This window comes from Thalassophryne amazonica, chromosome 20, assembly GCF_902500255.1.
Source record: "Thalassophryne amazonica chromosome 20, fThaAma1.1, whole genome shotgun sequence".
NCBI classification, from domain to species: Eukaryota; Metazoa; Chordata; class Actinopteri; order Batrachoidiformes; family Batrachoididae; genus Thalassophryne; species Thalassophryne amazonica.
Genome location: NC_047122.1, coordinates 22,317,659 through 22,336,286, shown reverse-complemented (window position 1 = coordinate 22,336,286; position 18,628 = coordinate 22,317,659). Strand labels below are relative to the sequence as shown.

Here is an 18,628-nt window from a genome sequence, read left to right as displayed (position 1 = left end):
GATTGACTGTGGTCCCAGCTCTCTTCAGGTCATTGACCAGGTCCTCCTGTGTAGTTCTGAGCTTTCTCAGAATCATCCTTACCCCACAAAGTGAGATCTTGCATGGAATCCCAGACCAAGGGAGATTGACAGTCATCTTGTGTTTCTTCCACTTTCTAAGTTGTTGTCTTCTACAGCTGCTTGCCTGTTGTCTTGTAGTCCATCCCAGCCTTGTGCAGGTCTACAGTTTTGTCCCTGGTGTCCTTAGACCGCTCTTTGGTCTTGGCTACGGTGGACAGGAGTGTGATTGAGTGTGTGAACAGGTGTCTTTTATACAGGTAACAAGTTCAAACAGGTGCAGTTAATACAGGTAAAGAGTGCAGAATAAGAGGGCTTCTTAAAGAAAATTAACATGTCTGTGTGAGCCAGAATTCTTGCTGGTTGGTAGGTGTTCAAATACTTATTTGCAGCAGTAACATACAAATAAATTATTTAAAAAAACCATACATTGTGATTTCCGGATTTTTTATTTATATTTTTTTTAGATTATGTCTCTCACAGTGGACATGAACCTAAGATGAAAATTTCACACCCCTCCATGATTTCTAAGTGGGAGAACTTGCAAAATCGCAGGGTGTTCAAATACTTATTTTCCTCACTGTATGTTCTAAATAACCATTTATACTGCAATAACCTGAACCTGGTGTTAATGGTTTGGGCTAAAAGGCATGCCTTCTCCCAGTCCTACACCAAGAACTCTGTGCAGTAATGCACAGTTAATATTTAACTGTGCATTACTGCATTACTTAAATTTACTGAGGTTTTGAAAATGTGAATTCATTTCAGAACGGGAGTTATCATCCAAAAGATTAGATTTTTATTCACAATTTAAAATCTGTATTCCTGCCGGTTTTTAGTTCAGCCAGCTGACCTCTGACCTGTTGTAGTACAGTTTGGTGTGTCTGTGTGTGTGTGTGTGTGTGTGTGTGTGTGTGAGAGAGAGAGACAGACAGACAACCGTTTGTCCCACAGAGAGCCAAAAAAAAAGGACAATGGAAGAATTTAACAGCTGGCAAGGAAATGAGATGAGAGCCCTTGCTCTCTCTCTCTCTCTTTCTCTCTCTCTCGCTCTAGTGCTGAATTAATTAAAAGAAAACAAATGTGTAAATTGTTCTTTTTAAAGATAGAAAGCTGCATTCATTTTTTTTAAGTTTTAAACTACTTTAAAACTCTTTAAACAGCTAAACAAGCCAGCAAATCTCTGAAAGTGGTTTTAATCTTGAGAAATTACAGATATGATTGTAATTGTAAAAATTAAAATTTTCATTCTTTGCTTATTATTTCTTTGATTTCTGTTGCTTTTTTATTGCTTTACCTTTTTCTTTTCTTGCTTCTTCATTATTTTATTTTATTTGTCAATTTTCTTCTGTTCCTGCATTTATCATTTATCGCTACATTTTATTTATTTTTATATATATATATATCATTTTTGTCTTATTCCTTCACTTTTTCTTTTGGTAGCTTCTTTCTGTCCTTTTTAAATTCCTTTTCTCCTCCTCACTTGCTGTTTTGGCAGTGAGTGAACACTCAGTTATTTTTACTTTCTTTCAGGATTCTGAGGTGAAAGAAATCTGGCTTTGAGGTTGTGACTCTCCTCCAGACATTTGTTCTCCAGACTTCTTTTTTTAATTTTCAATTGTCAGCTGAGATTCTGTCAAGGATTGTGCCTGTGTTTGTGTTTTATTTCATTCTGTAATAAGTGTGTGTCTCTACTCTCAGGGAAATTATATTTATTTATTTATAAATAATGTATTTATTTTTCTGTGGAGTTTCTTTTCTTTGGATATTTTGACAAGTAGAAATATTGAGTTGAAATTTCTATTCAGTTTACTTATATAGCGCCAAATCACAGTCACGCTGCCCCAAGGTACTTCACGTGGGTTAAGTCTAACCAACCCCTCTGAGCAAGCACACCGACGGCAGCGTTAAGAAAAAAAACTCCCTCTGGTGTTTTTGAGGAAGAAACCTCAAGCAGACCAGACTCAGAGGAGTGGAAAAGTGTGCTGTGGTCTGAGTCCACATTTCAAATTGTTGTTGGAAATCATGGACGTCGTGCCCTCCAGACAAAAGAGGAAAAAGACCAACCAGATTGTTACCAACACAAAGTTCAAAAGCCAGCATCTGTGATGGTGGGGGGTGGGTGTTTGTGCCCATGGCATGGGCAACTTACTGTGCTGGCACCGTCAATGCTGAAAGGTACATCCAGGTTTTGGAGCAACACATGCTGCCATCCAAGCAACGTCTTTTTCAGGGATGTCCCTGCTTATTTCAGCAAGACACTGCCAAGCTACATTCTGCACGTGTTATAACAGTGTGGCTTCGTAGTAAAAAAGTGCAGGTACTAGACTGGCCTGCCTGCAGTCCAGACCTGTCACCCATTGAAAGTGACGCATCATATCAGTCTTGACTGAGTTTAAAAGCAAGAAGTTACTTGATATCCTGTTTTTTACTGAAGCCAGGCAATCTTCTAAAATCTTTGTGCATGAGATTCCCTGCAGTTATCGGCATGTACAGCTAAGTGTCGTCAGTGTAACAATCTGAAGTAATTCCATAGCAATGCAATATTTGCCCTAGGTGTGCTATATAAAGGGAGAAAAGCAGCGGCCCTAACACAGACCCTTGTGGGACCCCGTAATTCGTAGGGACAAGATTTTACTCTACATTATTGTTCAAAACATACAGAGAGTGGCTGGTTAGGTAGGATGTCAACCACACAAGAATTCTGGTTCTTTTAGCCGTCAGCGTTTCTGTGTTGCTTCTGAATTAGAGTCCATGTTCCTGGATGATCACTGGGCTTTTTGGGGGGGTTGTTATGACCAGCACCTTTGTTGTACTGGTCTGAAACCTGCCAGAAACAGAACAAACACCCAACCATTTCACCTTCTTCACCACTCTTCTTTAACATGAGACTTTTCTTTTTTTTTTTCTTTTTTTTTCTCGGAAAAACTTACTGTCAAACTCTCACAAACCTGACAGTAAAATAAAAATATTTACACCCGTCTCCTTCTGTTTTTCTAAATTTGACCAAAAATCGATTGTGTATTTGCGTTGCTCTGACAGCCTTTAGTGTCAATGCAGAAATCACTGTAGTGACCCAAAGCACATCTGGTGTGCTTGAACATTTGTGTCTCACTTGGCCCTCTGATGGCATCACATCTGTGTGAGAGCGAGCGGAAAATCAGATTTTAAGGCACTGCCATATTTCAGTTTCGCTGCATTTTCTAAAGGACGACAAGAATGTGGCAAGTGCTGTAATAAATTCATTTTTGGAAATTGTTTGGAAACATTTACATATTGATCCACCAACGTGAAGCAGATCAACCAGTTTTATTTCTTTCTCCTTCAGGCTACATAAGTTTACGTTTGGTATTTGTTAAAGTCATTCCCAACGTGTCCTCAGGATGTTTCATAACGTGTCTCTGATTGTTCAGGTGGAGCACTCGCTCAGTTACCTAGATATCCAGGGAATCAGCAGCAGCAAGCCCATTCAGGTACCCGCAAACACCCCACACCTACGAAACCACAGGGTGGCACTCTTTTTCTGTTGAGTTAATGACAGTCAGACACACCTACAGTAAGCCAGCAGAAAAAACATTTAACTCAGGTTTTTAAAATTAATGATATTGAATATTTATTGTCATTGCACATTTCTCTACAGCAAAATTCTCTGAGTGCAGTCCTCCTCACAGCAGCAAGAGTAAAAGGTCATGTAATAAAAATAAAATTTAAAGGACAGAATGTCCATTAAATAAGGTGCAAAAGTCCAGCTCAGGCTTTCAGCAGAGCTTTCACAGACTCCAGTGGACTCCAATTAATCTGTAGAAACATCTCAAGGATGATCAGTGGAAACATGTGAATACTTGTATATATAAAATTTTGCAAACCTTTTTCACATTATCATTATGGGGTATTGTGTGTAGAATTTTGAGGGGAAAAAAATAATTTCATCCATTTTGGAATAAGGCTGTAACATAAAAAATGTTGAAAAGTGCAGTGCTGTGAATACTTTCTGGATGCACCGTATTTCATTATCAATCTCTCTAAGCATTTCATGATTACCAGTGTCAGTGCAACAGGCTCATAATCATTCAAGCATGTGACTACTGGCTGTGGCCTAAATCGGTCACCTGTAGACAGCCGGTGTGCGCAGGCTTTTAAGGTACGACCCGAGACCCCATCTGGACCATGCCTGCCGCTGATGATAAGCAGGGCCTGCTTAACCTGGTACTGGTGCAATGCCATCGGTTGCCTCTCTTCCTGGGGAGTGGGGGTTGGTGATGTGTGAGGGGTGTGTATTGTGGGTGGGGGGTGTTGGAGGCAGGGGCATCAGACTGGGGGGGGGGGGGTAAAGGGTACCAGTATGCAAAAAAACTGGCATACATTTTTGTGTTGCATGTTATTAATGTCCATACATTTCATGTTGTAAAAGAATATAATTAGAATGAATTTATAAATGTTGCAAAACATAATTCTGCTCTAACATTAATATTGAAAGATCTCTGAGGGCCCTTCCCACCCCTGCACAGTTGTACAATGGTTTAGCCCAGGGGCACAGGCGGCACGCTGCCGCACACACACATACATCCCAAACGGGATCTGACAGCACAAGGAGGTGTTTAGTAGAGCTGAAACAACTAATAGAGTTAATCAATGATTAAAATAGTTGTCAACTAATTTAGTGATCAATTAGTTGCTAAATAATTTTGTTTTACTTACATATAATCAACCGTTTTGCTTTGAATCTTGAACCAATGAAGCAGTGCTTCGATCTGCTGCTTCATTGGCTCTTTGTTTTATTTCGCTTTATCTTAATTTTTCCCCACTAAAAGAGCAAATGTCTGAGTAATTTTTACCTTTTTTATGTTAAACCGACTTGTTATGGTCTTCTGAAACAGTTGATAGATGTATTTTATAACTTAAAAACGGGACCGATGCTAACATGTTAGCATGTCTATGGCGTTTTCAATGTTAAAGTTAGCATTAAGCTGTTGCAGCTGTCAGCGCCTTTGTGTGCATTTGTTTTCTGTATAATAATTAATGGCTCAGCGTTTGTTCTCTTAAGAGTCAAATGTATTACAAATTGTAATATTTTTTTTAAATTTATTTTTATTTATATATTAATAATAGCAAAAACAACAATAATATTAATAATAACCAGTAATGCTACAATACAATTTTAGAGAAAGAAACAAAAGAACCTGATACACACAACAGAAAAGATAAAACCAACTAACAATGAACATAAATAAATGTTTCCTGTAAACACCTAGTGACTCTTAAACCTCCACATCATCCCTGTTTTATTTAAGTTTAATGACAATTTGTTTCAGTCAAACCACATCTAAGCCATGTTTTTACACAAGAAAAAAATAAAATGCAGTTAACTGGCACATTTGAGTCTTTTTTTCATGAAAATATCTTATTAAAGATCACATATTACACTTTAGTCAGGCCTTTAAAATAGTTTCATGGACTCTTGCTGTAATATACTCAACAAAAATATAAACGCAACACTTTTGGTTTTGCTCCCATTTTGTATGAGATGAACTCAAAGATCTAAAACTTTTTCCACATACACAATATCACCATTTCCCTCAAATATTGTTCACAAACCAGTCTAAATCTGTGATAGTGAGCACTTCTCCTTTGCTGAGATAATCCATCCCACCTCACAGGTGTGCCATACCAAGATGCTGATTAGACACCATGATTAGTGCACAGGTGTGCCTTAGACTGCCCACAATAAAAGGCCACTCTGAAAGGTGCAGTTTTGTTTTATTGGAGGGGGATACCAGTCAGTATCTGGTGTGACCACCATTTGCCTCATGCAGTGCAACACATCTCCTTCGCATCATCCGTGAAGAGAACACCTCTCCAACGTGCCAAACACCAGCGAATGTGAGCATTTGCCCACTCAAGTCGGTTACGACGACGAACTGGAGTCAGGTCGAGACCCCGATGAGGACGACGAGCATGCAGATGAGCTTCCCTTAGACGGTTTCTGACAGTTTGTGCAGAAATTCTTTGGTTATGCAAACCGATTGTTTCAGCAGCTGTCCGAGTGGCTGGTCTCAGACGATCTTGGAGGTGAACATGCTGGATGTGGAGGTCCTGGGCTGGTGTGGTTACAGGTGGTCTGCGGTTGTGAGGCTGGTTGGATGTACTGCCAAATTCTCTGAAACGCCTTTGGAGACGGCTTATGGTAGAGACATGAACATTCAATACAAGAGCAACAGCTCTGGTTGACATTCCTGCTGTCAGCATGCCAACTGCACGCTCCCTCAAATCTTGCGACATCTGTGGCATTGCGCTGTGTGATAAAACTGCACCTTTCAGAGTGGCCTTTTATTGTGGGCAGTCTAAGGCACACCTGTGCACTAATCGTGGTGTCTAATCAGCATCTTGATATGGCACACCTGTGAGGTGGGATGGATTATCTCAGCAAAGGAGAAGTGCTCACTATCACAGATTTAGACTGGTTTGTGAACAATATTTGAGAGAAATGGTGATATTGTGTATGTGGAAAAAGATTTAGATCTTTGAGTTCATCTCATACAAAATGGGAGCAAAACCAAAAGTGTTGCGTTTATATTTTTGTTGAGTGTATGTTGTCAGTAGTTGAGATTTGTTTCTGTAGGCATCTAAAAATGCTCATAATCGAGTGAAACCTGATGGAAATCTCTTTGTGGTGTGTTGGTGATGTATGTACGAGGTCTGTGAGAAAAGTGTCCGACCTTATTTTTTTAAAAAACCATATGGATTTGAATCACGTGTGATTACATCAGCCAAGCTTGAACCCTCGTGGGCATGCGAGAATTTTTTCACGCCTGTCGGTGACGTCATTCGCCTGTGAGCACGCATTGTGGAAGGAGTGGTCCAGCCCCCTCGTCGGAATTCCTTTGTGTGAGAAGTTGCTGAGAGACTGGCGCTGTGCTTGATCAAAATTTTTTCAAAAACTGTGAGGCACATCCGAGTGGACACCATTCGAGAAATTCAGCTGGTTTTCGGTGAAAATTTTAACGGCTGATGACAGATGTTGGATTGTTTCTATCTCTGTAAGGACTTCCCACGGAGTGGGACGTCGCGCAGCGCTCCGAGGCGACGTCATCCTGTTTCAAGCTGAAAACCTCCAAATTTAAGCCTCTGTTGACTCAGGACGTCGTGAGAGAACAGAGAACTTTCAGAAGAGGTCGGTATCAGCAGTTTATCCGGACATTACACTGTTAAAGCATATTTTTTTTTAATGAAAGACGTGTGGACGGATTGGCGCTTCGGCTCGCAGCTGGCGCCGCATGCCCGCCACAGGAAAAACACCTCCGTTGGAAGCCTTAAGGACAAGTTGGAACATGCCCTGCTGTTAAACAATTTCTCAGATACTCACTCAACTGAAAGCCACCAAAAGCCGCCTGGATTTTACAAATGGTTATCAACATGGAGGTGTTTTTCCTGTGGCGGGCGTGCCAATCCGTCCACACGTCTTTCATTAAAAAAATCTCCTTTAACAGTGGAATGTCCGGATAAACTGCCGATTCCGACCTCTTCTGAAAGTTCTCTGTTCTCTCACGACGTCCTGGGTCAACAGAGGCTTAAATTTGGAGGTTTTCAGCTTGAAACAGGATGACAACGTCGCCTCGGAGCACTGCGCGACATCCCGCTCCGTGGGAAGTCCTTACAGAGATAGAAACAATCCAAAATCTCTCATCAGCCATTAAAATTTACACCGAAAACCAGCTGAATTTGTTGTGTGGGCCGCTGAAGAGGAGGTACTGCTGGCCCACCACCACCAGATGGCGCCCTGCTTGGAGTGCGGGCTCCAAGCACGAGAGGGCGTCAGAGCCGCTGGGAGTGACAGCTGTCACTTATCAGCACCAGCTGTCACTCATCACCATCACTATAAAGGCCGGACTGCAACTCCACCTTCTCGCCAAGAAATCAGCTACCACTCGAGGTAACCTTCTCTGCGATTGATATTGTAACTAAACATTGTTCTGTGTGCAGCCGTGTTCCTGCGGGCTCTGTCTGAAGCTGGATTGGCAGATAGTGGGAGTGCGACGGTCTTCGCCTCTCACTCCATCCAGGGAAGAGACTAACAGGAGCTGCACGTGTGAAATTGTTTCTGGAGGTGGAGGTTCTCCCTCCCGGAGGAACTGATCAAGGGACGATTACTGAGTGTGTCTTCACACACCCACCATTAACTGTTTCTGTTTCTGCCAGCAGTACCTGGTCTGACAGCTGGAGACGGTGGCCACCTGGGACTCGGGACTTGGCGGCTCCGGTGTTCTTCAGATCCGCTGGCGGTGGAAGCCGTGTGGGATCTGGCTCTTCTCTGGACAGACGTCTTCTATCCTCGAGCCTGCCCACACATCACATTGTATACGATTGACTGTACTCCTCTATTGTTATTGTCTGTATTCCGTTGTGCAATTCACAACATTAAATTGTTACTTTTTGGCTCATCCATTGTCCGTTCATTAACGCCCCCTATTGTGGATCCGTGTCACTACACCTTCCCAACAGAATTTCTCGAATGGTCTCCACTCGGATGTGCCTCGCAGTTCTTGAAAAAATTTTGATCAAGCAAAGCGCCAGTCTCTCAGCAACTTCTCAGACAAAGGAATTCCGACGAGGGGGCTGGACCACTCCTTCCACAAGGCGTGCTCACAGGCGAATGACGTCACCGACAGGCGTGAAAAAACTCACGCATGCGCACGAGGGTTCAAGCTTGGCTGATGTAATCACACGTGATTCAAATCCATATAGTTTTAAAAAAAAATAAAACTGCCGGTTTCTCTTCTAATAGACCTCGTATGTACAAAATACTACTCCAGGTATGTTTTTGATGACAATATAACATTTTAACTTTGTTACAAGCTTAAACGTTGATGTTGCGTGATAAAGGCCTTTTAATAACTCACTCAAAGAAATAATGGCAAAACTCACATGTAAGTAAAAAAAAAAAAAAAGATTAATGATTAATAGAAAAAATAATTGACTGAGTAATCGATTACTAAAATAATTGTTAATTGCAGCCCTAGTGTTTAGGCTGAAATAAGACGTCTTTCCTAAAAAAAAAAAAAAAAAAAAAAAACAAAGTCCGGATTTCAAAAAAGAAGAGGAAAAAAGGACTGGGAAAGAAAACTAAATGAGGGAAAACAGCTACTAACCAAATTCTTTGAAGAGAGAGGTGAGCTTGAAAACTAGCTATATTGAGTTGGGGGGTCTGGGGGACCAAATTCGGTGCATTCCTGTGCATTTTGACAGATAGGAATGCACCGAATTGCACCATTTTTCTAGAAAACTGTGTAATTTGGTCCCCCAGACCCCCCAACTCAGTATTGCTCCCCCAACTTTAAAAAGGGTTCTGACTCCCAGGTGTGATCTAAGGTATACATGATTTAGACCTGGTTTGACTACGCATTAGAAATTTGGTGTTTGCGTTAATAAAACAGAACATAACAGTGGTGGTGTGGGGGGGACTTCAATGTGGCTAGTACGTAGGGCCCAGAATTTGGTGCTACGCCCCTGGTTGGAGGTGGGGTGCTCCTTCTGCTGATGTTGCAGTCAAACTGACAAAAGAAAGTGTTCAGCTGATCAGGGATGGTGGCCCAACTGTAGAGGGTGTGCAGGGTTTTGTTTGTAGTTGCCAATTCTTCTTATATGCTGCAGATGTTATTACCTCCACCAACAAACTTTTGCATTTATCTCTGAAGTACCTCAGTCACTCTCATTTGTGACAATCAGGTGAAAACTGGCTCTCTCAGTGAATAACTAAGCTTGATCCTCATCTGTGCCATATTACTGATTTAGCGGATATTTGATTTTAAGATTGAAAAGCCCTTTTAGTGTAGCAGATAACAGAATATTTACAGAGAAATCGTTCAAATGGTGAAACAAGCACCAAATTTGGCACAAATACAACCCCTCACAAAAATTATGGAATCACCAGCCTCAGAGGATGTTCATTCAGTTGTTTAATTTTGTAGAAAAAAAAGCAGATCACAGACATGACACAAAACTAAAGTCATTTCAAATGGCAACTTTCTGGCTTTAAGAAACACTGTAAGAAATCAGGAAAAAAAATTGTGGCAGTCAGTAACGGTTACTTTTTAGACCAAGCAGAGGGAAAAAAAATATGGACTCACTCAATTCTGAGGAAAAAATTATGGAATCGTGAAAAACAAAAGAACGCTCCAACACATCACTAGTATTTTGTTGCACCACCTCTGGCTTTTATAACAGCTTGCAGTCTCTGAGTCATGGATTTAATGAGTGACAAACGGTACTCTTCATCAATCTGGCTCCAACTTTGTCTGATTGCTGCTGCCAGATCAGCTTTGCAGGTTGGAGCCTTGTCATGGACCATTTTCTTCAACTTCCACCAAAGAATTTCAATTGGATTAAGATCCGGACTATTTGCAGGCCATGACATTGACCTTATGTGTCTTTTTGCAAGGAATGTTTTCACAGTTTTTGCTCTATGGCAAGATGCATCATCATCTTGAAAAATGATTTCATCATCCCCAAACATCCTTTCAATTGATGGGATAAGAAAAGTGTCCAAGATATCAACGTAAACTTGTGCATTTATTGATGATGTAATGACAGCCATCTCCCCAGTGCCTTTACCTGACATGCAGCCCCATATCATCAATGACTATGGAAATTTACATGTTCTCTTCAGGCAGTCATCTTTATAAATCTCATTGGAACGGCACCAAACAAAAGTTCCAGCATCATCACCTTGCCCAATGCAGATTCGGGATTCATCATTGAATATGACTTTCATCCAGTCATCCACAATCCACGATTGCTTTTCCTTAACCCTCTTTTAAGAGTTTGATAATCCTCTCCTTTGTTTCAATTGACATCTCTCGTGTTGGAGCCATGATTCATGTCAGTCCACTTGGTGCAACAGCTCTCCAAGGTGTGATCACTCCTTTTTAGATGCAGACTAACGAGCAGATCTGATTTGATGCACGTGTTAGTTTTGGGGATGAAAATTTACAGGGTGATTCCATAATTTATTCCTCAGAATTGAGTGAGTCCATATTTTTTTTTCCTCTTAGTCTAAAAAAGTAACCGTTACTGACTGCCACAATTATTTTTCCTGATTTCTTATAGTGTTTCTTAAAGCCAGAAAGTTGCCATTTGAAATTACTTTAGTTTTGTGTCATGTCTGTGCTCTGCGGTTTTTCTACAAAATTAAACAACTGAATGAACATCCTCCAAAGCCGGTGATTCCATAATTATTGCCAGGGGTTGTACTACTTAGACATTGAAAAAAATGACTGGCCACTTGAATTTTCACAACATGGTTGAGAAAGGGTAATTAAATCGTATTTATTGTCTAAATGTGTACATTTGGGAGGTTTTACACCAACTCTTGAACTCCTGAAGGATTCCCTGATGAGGTTCTTTGTTTCGCCCCCTGCAGTTGGTGCTGGAGTGTGAGCGCGGCCCCTGGAACCTCCGGCTGGGCTCAGTGGAGGAAGTGGATGAGGTGATCGCTCACATTGGCACTTGTCTGCACGGGATCTGCCCCACCGGATCACCAGTGTAGGTACCACACCAGAGAGATAAGGGTCCATGTTAGTTACTAGGTCTCTCTGGAGGATCTTCTGGTACCGCTTGAATGAATTTGTGTCAAACAAGCGCATACTTGGTGTGACTCAGATGAGGAGGATCTCATGGCATAGTGAGGGAATATCAGTATCATTCTGGCCATGTGGTCCAACTCTGTGGTGACAGTCTATCAGTCCAGGGCTCAGTGTTGAAGACCCCAGTGGCTAGGGAAGGCGAAGAACACACCCTCGGTTCACCTGGCTGTGGCAGGTAGACACTTTTGAGAGGTGGGGATGCACTGGTTGTCAAGAGCATGGTTCTATAGTGTGGTGATTGTGGTGACGGCGTGCTGCACCAACGCCTGACACCAGATCTGATAAGATTTTGGAAAGTTGTAGCTTTGTTCAAAACTCTGACTCTGGAACCAGCTTGTTTTTTGTCCGATTGAATTAAATTTGAGTTGTACACTGTATTGTGTTTTCATTATTGTGTAGTTGTTGCTCCATGGGGATAATATTGATGAATATGAGTATCTGGTTGTATTTTTTTCAACAACCCCAGTGAGAAGGTTTCTTCTCTCTGTGTCTGTAAGGAAGAAAGGTGATGAAGAAGCTGACTCTGAAGCCTCCAGAGAGGGTGGTGGTGCTTCAGTCTATCTGGGACGAGCAGAGCGCAGCTGAGCTTGGACCCTGTGGTGAGTCAACACGTCTGATTCGCTTGATGTTTTCCTGCAGTCGTAAGCGGTTTTGTGACATCTTCGTCATGTGACTCTTTGTTTTAGGTGGGTTCTCTCATCAGTACCGGTGCGTGTGCGATCACATGGGTCTGCCATACAGAGAAGACGTCCAGTGGGTCTGTATCACCCATTTATTTTAAATCCCCATTTCCTTCTGTCTCCCTGTTTGGAATGAAAAAATATGTTGTGGTATCAACTATCATAATTACAATACAATATGGTGTGCATAGATAGATTATGTTAACAAATAATTAAATTTAAGGTTCTCTATTTCCAGTTTTTCATCTATACAAAAGAGTACATGATTTATTTTTTTAAATGGTAAATGGACTGCATTTATATAGCGTTTTTCCATCTGCATCAGACGCTCAAAGCGCTTTACAATCATGCCTCACATTCACCCCGATGTCAGGGTGCTGCCATACAAGGCGCTCACTACACACCGGGAGCAATAGGGGATTAAAGGCCTCGCCCAAGGGCCCTTAGTGATTTTCCAGTCAGGCGGGGATTTGAACCCATGATCTTCTGGACTCAAGCCCAACACCTTAACCACTAGACCATCACCTCCCCTAAGATCACTAGTCTGTTCCTGCTTCATGTTGAATGAACTAATTACGTCCGCCAAGGACATACAAAAATCATCAGCGTTTATTTGTCTGACTGCCAACCTGTTAGCAGGGTTACATCAAAAATACTGCACTGATTTGGATGAGATTTTCATGGAAGATGGATTGTTATGGAAGACAAAAATTTTGGAGGTGATCCAGATCTGGATCCGGATTTTGGATCAAGAGTTCACTTTATAGTTCTTGAGGAATTACATCAGAACTACTTAACTGATTGTCACCACATTTGCACCACAAATAGATATTAGGGCATGGAAGACTCTACTGAATTTTGGAGGTGATCTGGATTGGTGGACGTCAGAAATCTCTGATTGGTCTTGCTTATTTATTTAATTTTATTATGGCTTTTCCATCATTTTTTTTCTTTTTGTCTAAACCCCGCCTGTAGCTTTTCTGATGTTTTCTTGTCTTCCAGGATGTGGATACTATCTATCTGACACAGGACAGCAGAGAGCTCAACCTGCAGGACTTCACTCACCTGGACAACAGGTACATGAACCATTAACGGACCGTTTGTGCTAAAACAGCAGCACTCAAAGATGTTTTGACTTTCATCCACATGATGTCTGCTAAAATCGAAAGATTTTATTAGTATTTCAATTTGACCATGCTTCTGTTGTTGTATAGTGCCGGCTCGATTATCCACGATGTGGGTCAGCTTTTTTATTTAGTTATTCATTTTAATTTAATTCTGTAGGAGCTTATAATGTCGCCGATGCATATACAATGTGTGTAGAATAAGTTCATATTGGGGTTGTTAATACATTTTTAAAAATGGCATAGTTTTTGTAATTAATTCCAATTTTAAAAAGACACTTTAAAATTCAGAATAATATATTTATTTGGATACAAAATTAATTAAGGAAATTGTCTTTATTCAGCAAAACAACACATTTTCAAGTGCAAGTTGTGCCCCAAACAAGTCTGATTCTGTTCACTTCAACTGGTAATAAGATAAGATCAATTCTATTTATCACAAAGGAAATTATTTTGCCAGAGTACCAAAACAGTGAACAATGGGTTTTGTTTTGTTTCACAAGTACAACAAATTTATATGAAATGGCCAAAACGCATTTGCACAAGATGTTTGACAATATTGCACATAACTCTGAATCTCTGAATAACTCAGTTCATTATGTATTCATCCTGCAGAAGGGGGAGGAATTATACAGTCTGATTGCCACTGGTAGGAAGACCTGTGAAGTTCTGTGATGCACCTCTGTGGTCTCAGTCTATGGCTGTAGGTGCTCTGACAGGACATCCGTGTGGCATGTAGTGAGCGGGAGGTGTTGTCCAGGATGCTGAGCAGTTTCCTCAGCATCCTCCTCTCTGACACCTCCACCACAGACTCCAGCTCAACCCCCAGGACAGAGCCTGCTCTCCTGATGAGCTTGTTGAGTCTTTTCATGTCAGCTGCCTTCAGTCTGTTGCCCCAGCACACTTCAGTGTAGATGATACTGGAGACCACTGAGAGATAAAACATCTGCAACATATTTCTGCAGACATTGAAAGATCTGAGCCTCCTGAGGAAGTAGAGTCAGCTCTGACCTTTCTTATACACAGCATCTGTGTAGAACTGGAGAGAACCGGAGAGGAAAAAATACAATAATTTACCTCTTCAGGTTTGAGTAGATTGTGATTTGAACGCACCATGTCTGCGCACTGTAACAAGGTGTCAGCTGCTGTTATTAACAGTAATCATAGTTTATCTTCTCACCCAGGTCCCATCAGGAAGCACATTAATTATCTTTAATGTTGCTTATGAATGCAAAATAAATGGTTAAATTTGAGATTCCTGCTGTACTTGATGTATGACACCTGACAGCTAGTTTGTTTGTTTGTATTGTGCAGGGATCTGGTGCCGATCATCGCAGCTCTGGAGTATAACCAGTGGTTCACCAAACTCTCCACTAAAGACTATAAACTGGTAAGAGTTTGTGTGCGTTTGATCATTTTATCTCATAAAATGTAAAAGAAAATTTTAACACCACATTAAATGCAGCTTTTGTCAGCTTTAATTACAATGAGAATAAAGGTATAATTTTGCTTTTATTTTTGGCCTCCAGTCGACTGATGTGAGCGAGCAGATCCTGAGAGTTGTGGCTCGATCCACTCGACTGGAAGAGCTGGTGCTGGACAACACAGGACTCAGGAGGTCAGAGTTCAAACGAGAACCCATTAGTGTGGTCAAGCATGAAGTGTTATTTTACTTATTTATTCATTTATTTATCTATTAGCTTCCTGGCTTTATTTTTGTGTTATCTCTGCCGTGATGTTTTTCCGTTCGTTGTGTCGGCAGGATTATTCCGAACCAATAACCCGGATTTCTTGAACCTCAGCTCAGCCTGGAACATATATTGTTGTCGGACGAAGTGTCCTTACAGTTTATTTTTCTTCTCTTCTTCAGTGACTTCGCACAGAAACTGGCCAGCGCGCTGTCACATAACCCCGCCTCCACGCTGCACACTCTCAACCTGACCAATAACTCGCTGGAGGACAAAGGTCACGACACGTTTTGAATCTCCGGATCTACTTCTGGTCAACACCTGTTTTTTTTTTTTTTTTTTTTTTTTCCGTCTCTCGCGGGGAAATGCAATCATCCACATGACTTTAGACTTTTATTTATTATTTTATTCACAAATATCACATTTGATGATGCAGCAGTGAAAACTTCAGTTCATCAGCAGTTATTTGAAAGCAGAGTCTGTCTATGAATGTTTCTTGTGTGTTCAGAATGTATCACGTTAGAGCGCCCTCTGGTGGGCTTGTCCTGCTGCACTAAGGCAGAGCTTTAATCTTGTGGCTTTTCTTTCCTGCAGGTGTTTCGGCTCTAAGTGCTCAGCTGGCCAAGCTGCCGATGGGCCTGAAGCTCTTGAACCTGTCCAGGACCTCCATGTCCCCTAAAGGTCAGCTCACACAGACACACTGACGCTTCAGTACACACTGGACTGCTGTGACATTGATCACATTTTGCAGGTGTGAACAGCCTCTGTCAGGCTCTGTGTGCCAACCCGACCATCTCCTCCACCCTCACTCACCTCGACCTCTCTGGTAACTCGCTCAGAGGAGACGACCTGCAGGTACGCCATCACAGTACCGCTAACCAGCGAGTCAGGAGGTCAAATCTCATTTCATTCTGTCTGTGGTACAGGGACTCCAAACGCGTGTTAATCCAACTGTGACGTTAACTTTTTGAACCCCAAACAGATGCTGTTTTTTTTCTTTCCCTCTCTCCTTTCAGGCGTTTACTTGCTATCGGGCCATTTTTCACTCTATCTGCAAGTCCTGCATCTCTGTGAAAACAGCACAGTCAGAGCTAGAAGAAGGCAGAACTCAAACATGTCCTTTACACAGTGTAACAATGTCAGAAATCATAAAATAAGAAAAAAAAATGCAAGTTGAATTTCTTTAATTAGTTTTACAAAAATTTCAAAAAGATGGAAACTGTACAGGCAACATTTTTGAAGCACTCGCATGTTACCGGTGTTACACAGTACATATATCACTCTTATCTCTCTCAGAAATATCTCTGTTCTCTGGTCCAGTCTGCAGTTCAGTCAAACATTCGCTGAATCTTTGTCTCATGACTTTTGCGCTCAGCCGAATCATTCATGGCTTCACAACTGCAGTGACAAAATTTTTTTTACTTTTTCTTTTTTTAGAGCAGGATGTGGATTTGTGCAAACTGTTTGTTTTTATTGAGATATCCAGTGAACCGTGTACAATAAAGTGATTTGGATGAAATTTCACTATTTGAAGCTTTGATTTTTTTTTTTTCTCTCTTTACTGAAAATTACAGTGTATGCGACTACTTCAAGGACACTTCATAAATTTGAAAACGCACCGATAATTTTTATTGTTACAGTTTCTGACTATTTGTAAAGTAATTGTTGTTTAAATTAAAGTGTGAATTTTTACCCCAGCAGTGGATTTAAAAAAAAAATTAACAAACGTCTGGATCTGAGAACTCCTGCTGCTTTGAAACGGTCACGCAGACAGAGATTGGTGTGTTTATGGTCTCATCCTGAAATGATCTGATCCCCAGCTTTATGCCAGGTGCTCAGCTGCACACCAGCAGCTATTTTTATGGTTCGTTGCTTTGCTCAAGGATATTTGGACATAAACCACCAACCCGGTCTCCCTGCTGAGCTTCAGTTGCACAGTTTTGAAATTCCTGATGTTTTTTTTTTTTGTCTGGCGCAGAACCTACACTCGTTCCTGAGTCACCCAAACTGTTTGGAAACTCTGGATCTGTCCAACAGTGACTGCTCCCTGGAGCAGGTAAAAACTGCATCACAGGAATATTTCTTCAGTTCTGCAGAATTTTATTTCAGGACGGACAAATTGTAGCTGATGAATGAATAACTTGAATAATTTCATTTTTTAATCTTTGTGTGTTTCAGGTTTGTGCATCTCTGCTCAGAGGATCTTTAAAACATCTTTCTGTCCTCAACATGTCAAAGACTGTTTTCTCCCACAGGTCAGAGGTCAAACACATACATCCTCTTCTGACATGATGGTTTATTTGTCACAAAATTCAACAGAGCCTTTAAAATCAGTAAATGCATGTCAAACTTTAAAGCTGCGTTTACACATAATGACAGCAAAGTCACGAATGCCACGAAGTATACATTCTTGGCCGCTGATCACGAATGTGATGATTTGGGACAGAGGTGTCAGGTGTCCCCAGGACCTATTGCAATCTGTTACCACGCATTACGAATAATGGCACGTGTTGCTGGCGAATTATTAGGAACCAATACACACAGTCAAGACTAATGTTCCACGTTGTTGTGCGCTATTGTGTGTAACTGCGCATAGTTTTGTTCTGTCACATTGTGAATGAGGCGAATTATCTCCATACACATACACTAGGGTTATGACAAATCTCAAATTTATTAGCCTGGGGTTATAAATGATGAACTTTTACCTAAAACTCACAAAAATGACTTTGGTTTTGCCAGATCTTGAAAAAACCTCCCGCACCTAAGACAGTTTCATATTTCACATTAAAACACCTCGCGGCTCAAACACTCTTTATTATGTCAGTTTTACATACAATACACATGTGGAATACATGAAAATGAGTACAAATAGCATTTGTAGTGTTTTTAATAGTGTTTCAGATTTGTGTATTAGTGTTAATAAATTTGCTGTTAAGATATTTGTCTGTTTTGCAAGTAGATGGTTCCTTTTTCCAGTGAGTAGAGAAGCATTTCACAGCTTTGGGACACTTAAGTTTGGATATTGCTGACAGCAGGTCTTCATAATCCGTCTCTGAATAGTGTTGGTTATAAAACCAGGCCCGTGACCATGTAGTTGCAATGAAATCGCAAGTTACCCTCAGCTGTTCTTGCTAATTTGGAAGAAGGAAAAATGCAATAAGTGCAAAAATTCCTCGTGAGTTCCACCTGGCACTGTGAAGTGATGGCAGCTTGTGCCATTTGATGCGAGACCATTAATCCTCCGTTTTGTAAAACTTGTATGCTTTACAAAGCTCAAAAAGAAATTTAAAATCATCTCTCCAGCCAAGGTTCTCATACTCTGGTATCACTTCTGTGCCCATGTATGCATTTTGCAAATCATCATACTGTTCCAAAATCTCATCATTAAACTCGCAGTTAATGTTAGGTGACTGTGACCATATAGGAAAAAACAAATCCAA

General features: G+C 41.0%; 1 protein-coding gene across 2 annotated transcripts in view; it reads left to right on the top strand.

Annotated features, from left to right (window-relative positions):
• LOC117501875 (F-actin-uncapping protein LRRC16A) overlaps nucleotides 1-18,628 on the top strand; it is an 83,975-nt gene that overhangs the window by 27,896 nt on the left and 37,451 nt on the right. For both annotated transcript variants that reach the window (XM_034160840.1, XM_034160841.1), the window contains exons 4-15: nucleotides 3,471-3,530; nucleotides 11,474-11,595; nucleotides 12,198-12,295; nucleotides 12,383-12,453; nucleotides 13,379-13,452; nucleotides 14,815-14,890; nucleotides 15,030-15,118; nucleotides 15,371-15,465; nucleotides 15,783-15,869; nucleotides 15,940-16,043; nucleotides 17,167-17,244; nucleotides 17,367-17,443. In XM_034160840.1, coding sequence (XP_034016731.1) covers nucleotides 3,471-3,530; nucleotides 11,474-11,595; nucleotides 12,198-12,295; nucleotides 12,383-12,453; nucleotides 13,379-13,452; nucleotides 14,815-14,890; nucleotides 15,030-15,118; nucleotides 15,371-15,465; nucleotides 15,783-15,869; nucleotides 15,940-16,043; nucleotides 17,167-17,244; nucleotides 17,367-17,443 — 1,031 coding nt within the window. The remainder of the gene's footprint in view (nucleotides 1-3,470; nucleotides 3,531-11,473; nucleotides 11,596-12,197; nucleotides 12,296-12,382; nucleotides 12,454-13,378; nucleotides 13,453-14,814; nucleotides 14,891-15,029; nucleotides 15,119-15,370; nucleotides 15,466-15,782; nucleotides 15,870-15,939; nucleotides 16,044-17,166; nucleotides 17,245-17,366; nucleotides 17,444-18,628) is intronic.